Below are 17,281 nucleotides of genomic sequence, written 5' to 3' on the forward strand. Positions count from 1 at the left end.
AGGTTCCGAAGCAGAATTGAAGCTGTGATCGATGCTAATGGTGGTTATTTTGAGTAAATCTTGTTGATAGTATTGTAATTAACTCTGCCTGTAATGTTTTTTTGTCAATTCATTAAATTTAATAGATACAAAGAAGATTTTCTTTTTCCTTACCAAACTGTCAAATTTATCCCGAACACCCTGTATATATATATCAATCCCCCCCCCCCCCCCCCCACACACACCAAACCATCACTAATGCAGGGTGATAACCTCTGAATCCTGAGTGCTATGTGACCATCTGGGGCATGTATCCAACTGTTTTGGCAGTTAAACGACTCTTCGATGGTGAAATATTCTCATCTATGAAGTGGATATCTCTGTGTCTGTTGTTTGCGTACTACTAGAGAAGTACCTTTGATTTTATCACCCTCTGCTGCATAAGTTGTAGTGTTAGGAAGTATTCAGTAGAATGATGATAAGCTCTCGCTCCCAAATCATCAGTTAGTACATGTGATATCATTCTCTGTGAAGGGTTCATCTCCCACAACATTATTTTTTGCATTCTCACAGGTTTATGGTGGTGGCATTCTTCACAAGCTATTGCATTCTGATGCAGCATGGTCGACCTGTTCTTTGGCTGTCAGATATGTCTTCTTGATATACTATGTATTGTTATAACAGTTAATAGCCCGATACACAAATATCCTACTAAATGTTTTTAGCATGTTGAAAATAACAGGTTGATAGCACTTCACAAGTGCTATCACCCTGTTAGCATTCCAACCTTGTGAAGTGCTATCAGCTACATGCTCTCATTATCTCTCCACTCCATGTTAACCAGTACAGCTATGGAACTCTCTTTCTACTGATAAACATGCGAATGCCTGCTGTGCACAGTGCCACTTACCGAACCGGGCTTGTGAGGTTCTGTGTGGGCAGCATGAGGATGTATTTAAGTTTTAACAGTAGTTATGGCAAGACTGTGTATTTATAAATTGCAATACCCCCCTTCACCCTTCAACTTCCCATACACCTTGTGTGACTTAGCCTACTGAAGTTATCCTGGCATGATACATTCTGCATGATCACTCTCCCACTTACTAAGATCAAGGTTGCCTGGACCCACTTTCACTTGCATCCTTTCCCAAACATTCTAGTTTCCCTGACTTTGTACTTCTGAATGTTCCCTGAAAAACACTTTATCCAGATTTCTGACACTAAATTCATTTAGATACAAGCCATCCACTTATATAAATCTTTCTATCAAACTCACTTCACAAATCATTCCACTAATGCACAAACTCGCTACCCCCCCCATTTAAAAAATAGGGGGAATAGGGATGGGGACTCATTGCAGTCCCATCCAGCTGTTTGTATATTTTTCTTTTTCTAGTAAAATAATATGCATGCCCAGTTAATCTGAATAATTCAAATATGTCTTTATTTTTTTAGAGTATGATGAAACTTCATTAAATCAAGGATGTCTGTTAGTGTATGTTAGTATAAACAGATATCTCTGTTTACCAAATATGCTAATTATATCATGATGTCTGAAATGTTTTTAAGGTTTTTTTTTAATATATACATATAGTTAAAATTATACATATAGACAAGATCGCTTGTCTGTTTTCACAGATAATTCACCTTCCTTTATAAAAAATAAAATAAAATAAATTGTTAATTTTAAAATATCTTGTTACACGTTTGTTAATAAGATTGTCTGTACTTTTAACTATGAAACAGCTGGGGCTGAGTATTAGGCTTGTGAATTTATGTAGGTCCATAAATTTAGGATGGTTTAACATGATAAAGTTTCAATTTGTTAATGATTTCTTTAAGCAAAGAGTAATCCCCCCCCCTTTTTTTTTTGTTGATTCCATATGATATTTGCATGCTCTTCATCAGCTTTAGTTATAATAATCTCATTGTTATAGAACATTTTTAAAGCTGTTATTTTATTTGTTTATTTTAAAACTGCTATTTATTATGTTATCTATGGCACAGATGTTTAAGCATAGAGTGATTATTAATTAGAAATTAGTGATTTATTTTTATATCAGTTCCACACACAAGGGTTTGCCAGAATCTTATAACACAAGTCCACACGTTTTTTATATATGTTACTTGCCAGCCCTTTTATATGGGAGATGAATGTCATTGCTTGTTGTGAGACCACTTCCCCACTTAGAAGCCTGAAGTGGCTTGAAAAAGTTCCATGTTTGGTCTCTAGAGCAGGGTTTCTGGACTATAAATGAAATATGCAAAAAAATATATAAAATTGCAGGCGTAAACTTCTGTGGCTAATTGGTTCAAAAGACATATTTCGGTGATTACACCACATTTTTTTATTATTGCAGGGGATTACTTGTCGGGAACTATTATTTCAGTGTTTTATAGAACTGAATAATAAAAAAATGTGGTGTAATCACCGAAATATATATAAAATCGATAAAAAAAATAGAAAAAAAAATATCCCTATCATGTCCATGGTACAAAATGTACTGTAGGTTTATGAATAATCTTTCATAGGTGGGAGCAGCATAAAAAAAAAAAAAAAAATCCTATCATATAACCATAATAAATTTAGTTTAATCCTTTATCCAAGTGTGAGCAAACAAAGTTTGCACCTGAAGTATCTTCAGGACTGGGGTAAGGTGATACAGCACCAGGGCAACTCGTTGTAAAGGTGGAGCAAGCTACCAACACTCCTGTCTCAGTATCTCCTATAATGCAAAACACATCTCCTTGCGGATATGTCTAATGTTATGCATTAAGGGAAGGGCCACTACCCAGACTAGTTTCGACCTTTATTGAGGTCTCTTCAGTGGGAGCCAGGCCCAAGTTGAGATACCAGGCAGAAGCATATGCAGGTCATCTCTACCTATCGGAGTTGCCAAATGGTGTGCCACCCTTTTTTAATAAATTACTCTGGATTTAGAGAAAGATGTTGAAAGTTTATTTTTCACTTGGTTAGAGTATAATAAATTTAGTTTAATCCTTTATCCAAGTGTGAGCAAACAAAGTTTGCGCCTGAAGTATCTTCAGGACTGGGGTTACAACGAGTTGTCCTGGTGCTGTATCACCTTACCCCAGTCCTGAAGATACTTCAGGCGCAAACTTTGTTTGCTCACACTTGGATAAAGGATTAAACTAAATTTATTATACTCTAACCAAGTGAAAAATAAACTTTCAACATCTTTCTCTAAATCTAGAGTAATTTATTAAAAAAGGGTGGCACACCATTTGGCATCTCCGATAGGTAGAGATGACCTGCAAATGCTTCTGCCTGGTATCTCAACTTGGGCCTGGCTCCCACTGAAGAGACCTCAATAAAGGTCGAAACTAGTCTGGGTAGTGGCCCTTCCCTTAATGCATAACATTAGACATATCCGCAAGGAGATGTGTTTTGCATTATAGGAGATACTGAGACAGGAGTGTTGGTAGCTTGCTCCACCTTTACAACGAGTTGTCCTGGTGCTGTATCACCTTACCCCAGTCCTGAAGATACTTCAGGCGCAAACTTTGTTTGCTCACACTTGGATAAAGGATTAAACTAAATTTATTATACTCTAACCAAGTGAAAAATAAACTTTCAATATCATATAACCAATATATGTTTATACTCTCTTTTTAACCTGAAACCTCTAAATGATATTTTTATCTTGTTATTAACAGAAGACAATTTACTGATTGAAAGATTAAAACTGTGAAACAGGGAATTGATTTTCTTTTATAAGATAGTTATTGTTTTTCTTCTAGAACTTACAAATAAAGGTGACCTTTCCTCATCGTTTATTTCATCTTAATTATTCTACTCCAAATGCCACTTATCATGTAATAAGAGCAGTTGTTCCTGGTTCTGGTAAAATTAGAGCTGAATTTACTGGTGTTGTTTCAATGGTATGTACAAAAAGTATAAATGTTATTTTTTTTTTTATGTATAATTTATTCATTGATGATTATTTGATTTGCATTCATCGTATTAATTTTCTCAAGAGTGTACATGTGTCTTGTCTTTCTCTCTTAAAATAGAAGAGCAGAAAGATATTTATTTATATTTATTTGCATATTGTTTTTATTTTTTATTATCTCTAAGGAAGAATATGCCTTGAAATATTAACTGATAGATATGACTAACTATTTGACTCAGTGAATTGTGATTATTTCTTTTCTTTTAGTGTTACACGGTGATCAGCATTCATTTTAGAAATTATGGATTTTACAACCGCGTTATAAATAATTATTTTAATATCCCGATGTTTTGATCTTTCTATTAAGATCATCATCATCTGGAGCATATACAAATACAGGCAGCCCTCGGTTTACGCCGATTCACAATAATGCCGATTGCCTGCACGTGCTTTCTTACTGTAGTGTGGTTGACTGAGAAACGACGCTAGCAGGCACACTAGTGTTTGAGTGTTTACTGAGCTACTATGACATATATGTATCAAATCTAGTTTTAATGTTGAATCTACCTAATTGTCCTATTTTTTATTTTTTTTACGTACATACATATTTAAATTGATAAAGTACATAATTACATACCATGTCTGATAATAGAAGTGCCGAAAAATTAGCAGAACTTGGTGTTAAGAAGGCGTGGAAATCAATCACACTTGAAAAGACGATGGAGGTGATTCGAAGAATGGAAGATGGGCAGACACGTGCTAATGTCTGTAGAAGTATGAACTTACCTCCATTGACTATTACTACAATTATGAAAGAAGCAGATAGAATAAAACAGTCTGCACAACAATCTATGGCAGTACTAAATGCAAAACATGTACATTATAGCAGGAGTAAATTTCATGAAAAAATGGAAAAATTATTATCATTATGGGTGGATGATTTGAATTAGAAAAATATTCCTCTAATGCAGACTGTTATAACTGAGAAAGCAAAAACAATTTTTGAAGATCTTAAAAAGACAGATGGAGGCGAAGAAACATTTTTAGGAATCAAAGTTTGGTTCATGAGATTTAAGTCTCGAAGTAAGTATCAAATTATGTGGTGAGGCAGCAAATGCAGATGTTGTGTCAGCGGCTGCTTTTCCTAAAGAATTTCAAGACTGTGTAGAACAAGGAAGTTATTCTCCTGATCTCATTTTTAATGTTGACGAGACTGGGCTCTACTGAAAAAATTGCCATCACGCACCTTCATTTCTTGTGAAGAACGTTTCATTCCAGGTTTTAAAGCTGCAAAAGATAGACTTACGCTTTTGTTGGGTGCAAATGTCTCCAGAACTTTGAAGCTTAAACCAATGTTCGTGTACCATTCACAGACACCACGTGCCTTCAAGGGTCTAAAAGCCATGCTGCCAGTCTATTGGAAATGGAACAAGAAAGCTTGGGTTACACAAGATGTTTTTATAGATTGGTACACAAATTATTTTTGTCCTACCGTGCTTCGCTTCTGTAAAGAAATTGATTTGCTAGCCAAGGCATTGCTTCTCTTGGATAATGCCCCTGGACATCCTCAAAACCGTGCTGAAATAAGAACACCATTGGGTGTCAAGGTTGCTTACATGTCCCCATACACAACATCACTTTTGCAATCGATGGATCAGGGGATTATATCAATCTTCAAAGCCTATTACTTCCGTATAACATTTATGGAAATGGTAAGAGTCTTGGACACTTCAGGAAAAACTATTAAAGACTATTGGTGGTCATTCGATATTTTGAAGGGCATTAACAACATTGAGGCAGCTTGGAACGATGTGTCAGCAAGGTGTTTAAAAGGAGCATGGCGAAAACTTCTTCCAGCATTTATGCACGACTTCGAGGAATTAGAGCAAGAGGTGTTCTTGAAGATGTTACCAAGCTTGCGCGAGAGATAGAATTGTACGATATTACAGCTGAAGATGTGACAGAAGTCTTAGAGAGCCATGATAATCCTCTTTCCAATGAAGACTTAAAAGAATTAGCCGAACAATTAAGTCAACATCCAAAGCAGGAGAAAGAAAAAGAAGGTCCTCTGAGAGATATGAAAACGGCCGATTTACAGCATATCCTTGCAAGCATAGAGACATTGACTAATGAACTCTGCGATTGGGAACAGAGTGCGAACGTAAAAAGCAGTGTAATTGCATCTATTCAACCTTACACTGAACTTCTTAAAGAAAGAAAAAGAAAATCTAGGCAGTTAACACTGGATACTTTTTAAAAAAAAAAATGCAGGTGATCCGAAACTAGGAACTTCAACATAGAAATATGTAATATCTTTTCAAAGTTTCATATTTTTTGTATATAATTTTGTTTTGTTTTCGTTATTAATAATTTTATTTTAACAAATATATATGTATGTATTATCAAAGCTTTAAATATAATAATGTTGCACATACTTCATGTGCATATTTTTTGAACTGCGCGGAACATAACTTCATACCTCCCATTAAAATTGGGTTCATTTTACAGTGATTCAGTTTACGCCCATTTTTTCAGGAACAGAACTGCGGCGTAAACTGAGGGCTGCCTGTATACAGGACAAGCTAAGTTACATTACATACAGTAAGCTAGAGAAACAATGAATTGATCACAAGTTATTCTACTGGCATGACCTCTAGTGAAAAAACACAAATGCATACAGTTCACAATTGAGATGGAGAAACAGAACACACTTCCATTTCTAGATATGCTTGTCACACATCTTCCTTCTGGCAATCTCTCCTTCACTGTTTACCGGAAACCGACACATGCTGGCCAATATATACACATAAACTCCTACCACCACCCAACGCAAAAACTAGGTGTCATTAATACTCTAAAAAACAGGGCTCTGAAGATCTGCTCCAGTAAACAGGCACTGAAAGACGAATTTAAGGTCATCAGCAATACTTTTCAAAAAAATGGGTACAGCCAAAACACTATTAACAGAATTCTCAACAAGACCTCAATAAAAAACAAAGACAAACCCAGTGTTTTCCCCCAGAAATTTTTACCAGCCAGGCAGAATGAAGCATTAGCTGGCATACAAAAATTTTGAATGAGTTAAGAAAGACCCTTTTTCATAACAAATTAACCAATGATCCAGATGCTGCAAAGCTTTGTATGAATACGTTGTGTTGTGATGGATCTGTGAAAAGTTCACCACCATGGACACTCTGATGTGCTGAATGTAGGTAGTGATTTTTCTGTGTAAGAAGGAGAAAACGACATAGGCATAAATTACAAACACATTTTTATTCACTTCCATTATACATCCATGGGCTGTACTTATTCAGTGTGCCATCCATTATGCCACAAACTGCACCCTTTGCACAATGTGTTATGACAGCAGAACGCAGCTTGTCAGGACTGTTTTTGTGCACATGCTGTGTTATGCTGTTTTTCAATGCTGGCAAGGTATGAGGATGATCCTGGTAAACCCTGTCTTCCCATTATGCCACAAACTGCACCCTTTGCAGTGTGTTTGAGAGCAGAATGAGCTGGTCGGAGCTGTTGTTGTGCACATGCTGTGTTATGCCGTTTTTCAATGCTGACAAGTTATGAGGATGATCGTGGTAATCCCTGTCTTTGAGAAATCCCCAGAGCCAGAAGTCACAGGGAGTCAGATTAGGTGAATGAGGCAGCCATACAGTGGGAAATGCATGGCTGATCAGGTTTCTGTGAATTGTTCTCGAGGACCCTCCTGTGAGGATTTACCGATGTGTTGAGGAGCCCCATCTTGCATGAAAATGACTGAATCCATACACAAGAACTGGTGTAGTAGTGTCAAGAAAATTGTTTATCTTATTGCAATACATCTTGACAGTAACTGAGCAGATCACAGGACCCAACTAGCAAATGTCCTTAAAAAAAAAAAGAATGGTCCAGTGATTCAAATCATCTGTAAACTTGCACCAGACAATAACTTTAGGTGAATACAAAGGAATATGTTTGATTGTATGTGGGTTTTTCATAGCCCATACTGTAATTGTGAGTATTCACAGCTCCATTTGAGTGAAAGTGGGTCACATTTCCCCACAAAATCATCCACAACCACACAGCATCCAACTCCACTGATGCAAGGAATGTTAAAGCAAATGTCACTCAACTCAGTCCTGTAGGCACAACTCCTGTGTCAGGGTAATCTTGAATGGGTAGAGATGCAGAATCTTTCAGAGAATTTTCCAGACAGTTGTGTAAGGTGCATCCATGTGCCTTGATAGAGCACGTGCATTACGGGAACCAACGCTGTTCATATCCCACTCCACAATGGTAGTAGCAACTTCATTCACTTGTCAATGCAAATTCCATGCATTTGATGTTTACAACTCCCTGGTGTTGAATTTTGGATTTTTTTTTTTTTCCTCTCAGATATCGCCTCTGCATGACAGTGTATTCTTGCAAAGTTTTCCAGCATCTGGATCACTGGATAGTGCTTCATCATGTCTTAAACAGGGATACTTTAATTATGATTACCCTATATATATACACATACTATGTTGACAAAAGTATTTGGACACCTTACTTGCTGTGTGAATTTTGGATCATACCACGTGCAAATATTCAGGGAGTGTGTGCGTAGTTGCATGTTCACTGTTGAACCATAAATAAACAGATTAAGTGGAATCTTGTTTATTATTAATTAGTATTTTTAATTACAGAAAAATTAAGTGTATGGGTTAAGTGTAATTATGGACAGATTGTGTGTTGTAGTTCACTGAAGCCTATTCATACAGATAATATCTAGGTATATAATTATTTTTTCTCTAATATATATATTTTTTGAATATTTTTTATCAAGTTATTGAGAATAAAAAAGATTTAAACTCATAAAATTATAAAAAGATTTAACTGAATAAAAAGCGATTTAACTCATCACTGATATATGTATCAAAATTTCAATGATGAAATTTTGTTGTTCCCCTGGTTCTTGTTATAACCAAAGTTATTTTATTTATAAATCAAAAAAGATTGAGATATATTATTTCAATTAATATCTTTATTTAGAAATATATGGATATAGAAGCATGTAAAATGTAAGTGCTATATATGTTTCACTTTTATAAATAAAGATAAAATGGGCCTACACAGATCATAGTATAAAACATTACATATTACAAAATTTCAGTTAATTGCTTTGAATGTTATAAGTGCTGTTTAATCATCGCTTAGTTCTCGTCATTGAAATGAAATCACATAAATATCTGCTTTTTCTTGCAAGTAGAAAAAAATGTATCGAACCCTTTTTGGTTCCTGCATATCTTGAACGGGACTTTCTCCAACATCTTTTGTTTCCTTGGTGACTGAAGTTAGGCATTCTTCATTTTTGTTGGAACTATTCTGTTACCCTTGAAAAAAGATCAAGAAAATTTAACTAGAGCAAGATTACTGTTTACCATATTTAGGACTGTTCATTACTTTAGGAGAAAATTATATATCTTATTTTCCTTGATCTCTCCCCACAACTTATCTTTTAGAAAGTATTCTATTCTGATCTATAGTACTTGTGTGAAGCTTACTATTCTGAAATCTTTGTGCTAGCACATTACTGACTTCTGTAGAGAAACACGATGAATATAAAAGTAAATTGCTTGTTGTAACCAAAGCTATTGTATAAAAGTTCCATATAAAAGATTTAACTGAATAAAAAGCGATTTAACTCATCACTGATATATGTATCAAAATTTCAATGATGAAATTTTGTTGTTCCCCTGGTTCTTGTTATAACCAAAGTTATTTTATTTATAAATCAAAAAAGATTGAGATATATTATTTCAATTAATATCTTTATTTAGAAATATATGGATATAGAAGCATGTAAAATGTAAGTGCTATATATGTTTCACTTTTATAAATAAAGATAAAATGGGCCTACACAGATCATAGTATAAAACATTACATATTACAAAATTTCAGTTAATTGCTTTGAATGTTATAAGTGCTGTTTAATCATCGCTTAGTTCTCGTCATTGAAATGAAATCACATAAATATCTGCTTTTTCTTGCAAGTAGAAAAAAATGTATCGAACCCTTTTTGGTTCCTGCATATCTTGAACGGGACTTTCTCCAACATCTTTTGTTTCCTTGGTGACTGAAGTTAGGCATTCTTCATTTTTGTTGGAACTATTCTGTTACCCTTGAAAAAAGATCAAGAAAATTTAACTAGAGCAAGATTACTGTTTACCATATTTAGGACTGTTCATTACTTTAGGAGAAAATTATATATCTTATTTTCCTTGATCTCTCCCCACAACTTATCTTTTAGAAAGTATTCTATTCTGATCTATAGTACTTGTGTGAAGCTTACTATTCTGAAATCTTTGTGCTAGCACATTACTGACTTCTGTAGAGAAACACGATGAATATAAAAGTAAATTGCTTGTTGTAACCAAAGCTATTGTATAAAAGTTCCATTGCGTAAAATATTACGAGAAAATATTGAACTTTCCTGTCATAATGTTTCAATTCCACTAAATAATTTGATTGTGACAGGCAATAGTTATATGTATTTTTTTATACAAATCTAATGTAATACTAATAAATGATTATATTTTTAGTTAATATTTACATATAGCATTAAAATACTTCTATCTATTGTTTTTTTTAATAAAAATTAGTCATCACTAAAACAAGGTTACTGAATGGTCATTCTTTCTGACTTTGGGCTGCAAAAATTTAGGTAATGTGTACGTTATTTCTGATCTAGAATAAATAATTTCTACTCTGAATGCTGGTATACACTATCATTTTACAGATCTCAAAATAGTTGACTGCTGTGTGTGTGTGTGTGTGTGTGTGTGTGTGTGTGTGTGTGTGTGTGTGTGCGCGCGCGCGCTTGTTCTTTGGATACATTACATAGCCAAAAGTGATTTACTGCATCAGTCTGTTGAATGCCTATTGACAGGTGATGCAGACTGTTTCTCAATAAAGGACAAGGTCTGATGGCATTCCTCTTGATGTGAAGATGTCTGCATTAGTTATTGAATCAAATTACTTAGCTGATAAAGCTGAATTAGATTCTGAGCCAGGTTTGATGTGCATTATTGTAAGACGAAGTGTTACATGTGATTTTCTAAGTTAATTAATCCTTATTAAAGAATGAGTTGTGGAAAATTTTCATTCTGCATACATGCAATTTTGGATCGACATTGACTCGACAGCCGTACGTGGGCCCTGGCCTTCAGAAATTTCTGCCAGCCTTCTTTATTCAATGCCAAACTTCAATTTTTGACTTCTAAAAACTTAATATCTTACATCACTCGCATCTTAATTAAGGTCTTCTAATTTTTCTTTTACCTTCTGGCTTAGCATTAAACATCTTAGCTATTCTATTACTATCCATGAGTAATGTGTCCAACCCAACTTAATCTATTTATTTTTATGTACTTAATGTCTGGCTCATTAAATATATATTCATCTGTATAGTTCATGGTTTTATCTTCATGGCTCTTATCTCATATCTTCATCACGAGTGTGGTTCCTTTGCTGCATTTGTTTATATGCCTCATTTTTTAATACAGTCACACGTTCACATTCTGCATCAAACCAATGGTTATACTTGACTACTGACTTTTCCTAATACCATGTCTGCTGTTGTCACTGACATCCCTAAGAACATCCAAGCTTCATTAACACTCACCATATTTGGCTTTAATTTCTGATTCCTTTAATCTTTCCTTATTAAACTTTTTAGCTTGTGACCCATATATCTTACATTAGATTTTGATTTTAATCTTTGATATAATCAAATAGTGGCCAGAATCAATATTTGCTGCTCTGTAAGTTCTAACATCCATCATTGGATAGGCGTTAAAGGTGCCTAATTTGTAGAATCACTGATAATTATGAATATCTTTTAAAGGGATGTTCTACACTATCTAGATTTAAATTGTAAGGACTGCCTCATTCCTGAAAGATTGGAAGATTTTCATCCTTAGCAAATATCAAAAATAATAATTTTTGATATTATCTTTCTTGTAACATGAGTTATTGAAAGGCAACTTGAATAAGTAATCGATGTCTCTTCTTGGGCTCTTGGCTGTGGGTTTAATTTTTCTGCAGAAAACTTGATGTCTGTGTATGCTGCTGCCAATAGCAAAAAAATTAATACTACAGAAACAAAAAAAAAAACTTCAGGATATTTTTTTTTTCAGAAAGCTTATATTCCTTGCCCACATTCTTTTACTTAGAGAAAAGTGCAAAAGACCAACGAATATCCTTTGCAATCTATTCTCTATAGAAATAGGGTACAGATCAGTTTTTTTCTCTTTATCATACACTTGTTCTATCAAAGCAAGATTATAGGTTCCAAGTATTTAGTTAATCCTGTACACCCCTTGAGGGTACATGGCAGGAATTTGATGATGATGATGATGATGATTAAAATAGTAATTTTATTAGAAATTCCTTCAAACAAGGATAATATTTTATATAGTAATTATAACAAACAAGACTAGGATTTTTCATATTTTCTCATTAAGTAATGAAAACCGTTTCTAATGCTCACAGCTTAAAATTCTATACATTAATTCTTCTCCTCTTCTTAGAAGCCCAATTGTCAGCAGCTTTTTCATAATTAAAATCTGTTGGATCCCTCCAGTGAAATCAGCATCAGATTATTTAGTGTTCTGACTGATGAGATTCATCATACAGGTTTTTATCCTTTTTAATGCAGAGAAACTCCTTTCACATTCAGCTGTGCTCACAGGTATGGCCAGTCCAACAGCAGCTAGTTTTGCTAAATTTGGAAAAGACTCTTTGAGCTCAGATGTTGTTGCTAATTTCAGCAGTATTTGTCTTGGATCTAGATTTTTGTATGACTGTCCATTAATAATTTTTGATGCAACTGCGCATTCTAGTTTAGTGCTTTTATAGTTTAAAACTGCAGGAGTTCCATTTCTAGAATAATAATCAAAAAGAATCTCAGAAACCTCACGTTGATCATGACTTTCTGCATTGAAAAGTCCTGAAAAACAGGAAATGAAATATCTAAAAATCTTGCTTCTAGGTGTTTAATAATTGTGCCTATGTATTTATCATATATTGTAGTCTTAAATGTAATAACATTAGAATCTGAATAATCAATGTGAAGGTCTGACCATTCACCTGAAAGATGCCGATTAAGATTTTGAAAATGACTGCCAGGAGTGTCTTTCAATTTCATGATGGATAGTTTTCTGGCTTCTAAGACTGGCTCTATTTCAGTTAAGTCAACATCTTGCTTTTGCCATGATCTAGACATTAGATAAATGCAGTAACACATCTGAAAGCATCGTTAGTGAAACTACAAAATTGTATGTTCTGATATATTTACTTAAACCTTCAGCTGTGATATCATTTCATTTGGTGGCATCTCTTTCCAATGCAACAATTTCAAACATCAAAATTATGTCTCTTTCGTAAAAGATCTTCTTCGCAACTGATACTATTGTATTCGAGATCCCGATTTTTGTCTTATTCCGCGTACGGATTGGTGTGCATCAAAGTGAATATCCGAAGCTCTCAAGATTGGCTTGCAGTGCAAGAAATTAAGCTGGTCTCACGAGTGTCGAGACTCTCCAGTTCGATTTCTCATCACTATTAATTAAAAAATGTCTTAAATTATTTTTCCATTCTTGCTCATTATTTAGCCATGTCAATTCACAACATTAATTAGCCGGGCGGTTTGCCCATTTAAAAGGTCCTGGGGAGAACATAGCAAACCAGACTACAATAAAACTATAACCATTCCTTACATTAAAGGGACATCAGATAAAATAAACAGAATACTACAAAAATACAACCTCAAAGCCACCTTTAAATCTCCTGCAAAATTAAAACGCTTACTCAACTCATCCAAAGATCCACTCCCTCCACTTGCTCACCCTGGAGTATACCGTATTTACTGCACCTGTAACATACCATATATAGCAGAAACAGGATGCACAATTCCTATCAGACAAAAAGAACATAAACAACACATTAAATATAATAATTATGGTGAAGCTGGTCTTTCTGATCCTGCCCTTGAACACCTTACATAGAATTGACTGGAAAAGCACTAGTTGTCCACATCACACCAAAACATGGTATGATTGCAAATTTAAGGAAGCCTGTGAGATTATTACCAACCACCCCAATCTGAACAATAATGATGGTCTAAAAATTCCAAACATATGGAAGGCATATATTCGACCCACTGAACCTTCCTCTCTAAGAGCAACTATAAACAGGACTGTAGAATATCCAGGATCCTGAATCAAAAAATAACAATTGTAATGCTAAAAATAGGACACCATTGTTACTGAAAGAAAACGATCTGTAAGAAAGAATGTTTATTCATCATCATCATCATCAAATTCCTGCCATGTACCCTCAAGGGGTGTACAGGATATGACAGTACTACATGAAAAAATTACATCATTACTAACTTCCTATCTACAATTTTCCTCCAAATCAGTCTGTTACTTGTCAAGACTCCAACATTATCAGATCTTATATTTCTATCATCTAAGGCACTTTATACTGTATCAATCCACCTATATCTTGGTCTTCCTCTGGGTCGTTTTCCTGCCAACCTGGCAGAGAACACTTGTTTTGCTAATCTTTCCTCTCCCATTCTATTTAAGTGACCATACCATCTGAGATTAGCTCTGCTAATGCATTCCTGGATGCTGACAATCTCAAGTTCTTTCCTAATATCCTCATTTTTAATATGATATTGCCATTGTTGCCATCTGTTCACGCCTCTAATCTTTCTCAGGACTCTCATATCTGCGGTCTCTAGTCTTTGGTCAAGTGTTTTACTTCTGACTCAGCTCTCAGATCCATAAGTTAAAATTGGTTTGAACACAGTTTTGTATACAGCTAATTTAGTGTTCCGACTAATTTCTTTCTTATTCCATATGAATTTATTCAATTGACTTCCCACGAAACCAGCTTTGCTGATTCTGTTGTCTATTTCTATATTTAGTTTACCATCTTCAGTAAAAATTGTGCCTAAGTAGCTGAAATGTTTTACTTGTTCCACTGGTTCTCCATTCACAGCACAGTTGACATTTTCAATGATTCTGCCTATTTTCATTGTCTTTGTCTTTTTATTGCTGACCTTCATACCATATCTATTACAACAGTTATTCAATTTAGTCAGAGAATCTTGCAGACTTGTAGCGGATTTGTTTAGAAGTATAACATCATCCGCATAAAGCATAGAGCTGACATTAACATCTCCAATTTTGATATCAGGTTTAATACCACATTCCTTCATAATGTGATCCATATAGATAATGAATAACAGAGGGGATAATGTACATCCTTGTCTTCCTGTACTTCCTTCAATTCTAACTGCTGACTCACAACTCAAATAAAGACTAAGTATTGCTTGATATAATGCCCCATTGACACCATATAACTGCAGCGTATTGAACAGCTTCTCCCTTGGCACCTTGTCATATGCCTTTTCCAGATCTACAAAACTTAAATACAGATCTTTGTTATATTCCCATGCTTTCTCGACTATTTGTCGTAAAGTGAAGATCTGATCCTGACAGCCTCTATTTGGCCTGAATCCAGCTTGTTCTTCACCAAGCTTTTCATCCACAATTCTTCTCAACCGTTTCTCAAGTATACTTGCATAGATCTTGCCAGGAACACTCAGTAGGGAAATACCTCTGTAATTCTCACATTCAGTTTTATTTCCCTTTTTATATATGGGTACTATGAGAGCTCTACTCCAATCATCGGGAATTCGTCCCTCTGTCCAGGCTTTCTGAACTATGCAGTGCAGCCACTGTAAGACTCTTATACCACCATACTTCAGCATTTCTGGTCGAATATCATCTACTCCTGCTGCCTTTCCACATTTCAAGCCTTTGATGGCTTTTTCTACTTCAAGTATGGATATGTATTCCTGACTGCATGCCTGGTCAGTGTTTTTTATCACTATGCTGTCATCACTGCTTGTTTCATTTAGCAGTTTTTCAAAGTAATTACTCCATACTTCAAGGATATCTTTTTCTCCTGTTTTCATTTCACCTTTATCATCTCTAATTCCTTTTACAGCACTCTTTCCTCCATTCCTAAGCTTCTTCAATAACCTCCAGAATATTTTGCCACCTTCTTGATATTTATTTTCTATATTCTTGCCAAAGTCCTGCCATGACTTTTGTTTAGCTAGTTTTACACACTGTTTAGCTTTCTTACATTTGTCTCTGTATTCTGTAAGAGTAAAAGCTGACTTATTTGCCAGGAACTTTTCATATGCTTTCTTCTTTTCCTTCACTGCCTCTTTAACTTCCTGTGTCCACCAGGGAGTTCTGATTTTTTTATCCTTGCACACAACCTCACCACATGCCTCTCTGGCAGAATCAATCAATGTTTCCTTCAGAGTTTGCCACTGAATCTCCAAGGTTTGATTCCTGTTCTCAAACTCTTTCATTTTCTTTTCAATAATATTTCTGTATTTTAGTCTACAGTTCACATCTGAGAGCTGCTCAACTTTTATTCGCTTTAAAACTTTCTTACATGTTATTCTTTTCAATATGAAATTCAATTTTATCCTGCTCAAGACTAAATAGTGATCACTTCCAATTTCAAATCCTCTGTACACTCTGGTGTCCTGCACCAGGGAGAAAACATCACTATCAACAATAACATAGTCAATGAGACTTTTCTTATTCCTAGCCTCTTCTCTCCATGTGAATTTGTGCACATTTTTATGTTGGAACATGGTGTTAGTAATAACCAGTCCATGTCCTGAGCAGAAATCCAACAGATATTTGCCATTATTATTAGCTTTGCTCTTTTCTCCAAATTTTCCCAAAATATTTTTGTATGTCTCACAATCATTTCCTACTCTACTATTTAGATCCCCAACAAGGACCAACTTTTCCTTTTTCATTGTGTCAGTTGCTTTTTCTAAAGCCTCAAAAAATTCCTCCACTTCTACCTTAGTAGAACCTTCTGTGGGACCATAGGCACAAATAAGTCTCATTGTCCAGTTCCCCATTCTCATATTTGCCCACATTACTCTACTTGAGACTGACTGCCATTCAAGAAGATTAGCCTCGTATTTTGTGTTGAATACTATGGCTACTCCTTCTTTTCCTTGATTGTCATTGCCTGAATATAACATTTTGTATTTGTTGCTCAGAAAGATCTCACCAGTTTTGGTCTTTTTTGTTTCAGTCACCCCTATTATGTCGATCTGGTACTTATCTAATTCCTCAGCTAGCTCCATTTCTTTGCCATTCAGGCTTCTTACGTTGATAGTACCGATCTTTAACTCTGGTGATGTTGAGTTGGGGTTTGTTTACAGATTTGTTCCAGTAGCTGACTTTTCGCTGTTCGCCCTGGTTCCCTGGCGAAAACAACGGGGGCCTTGTTTAACCGGG

General features: G+C 35.0%; 1 protein-coding gene across 2 annotated transcripts in view; it reads left to right on the forward strand.

Moving 5' to 3' along the window:
- Positions 1–17,281, forward strand: part of LOC150095609 (nuclear pore membrane glycoprotein 210-like) — a 254,158-nt gene that overhangs the window by 92,180 nt on the left and 144,697 nt on the right. For both annotated transcript variants that reach the window (XM_090410173.1, XM_090410174.1), the window contains exon 10: positions 3,742–3,882. In XM_090410173.1, coding sequence (XP_090266299.1) covers positions 3,742–3,882 — 141 coding nt within the window. The remainder of the gene's footprint in view (positions 1–3,741; positions 3,883–17,281) is intronic.

The sequence above is a fragment of the Typopeltis vanoorti genome, chromosome 20 (assembly GCF_054136105.1).
Source record: "Typopeltis vanoorti isolate ZY-2024b chromosome 20, IOZ_Tvanoo_1.0, whole genome shotgun sequence".
Classification (NCBI taxonomy): Eukaryota; Metazoa; Arthropoda; class Arachnida; order Uropygi; family Thelyphonidae; genus Typopeltis; species Typopeltis vanoorti.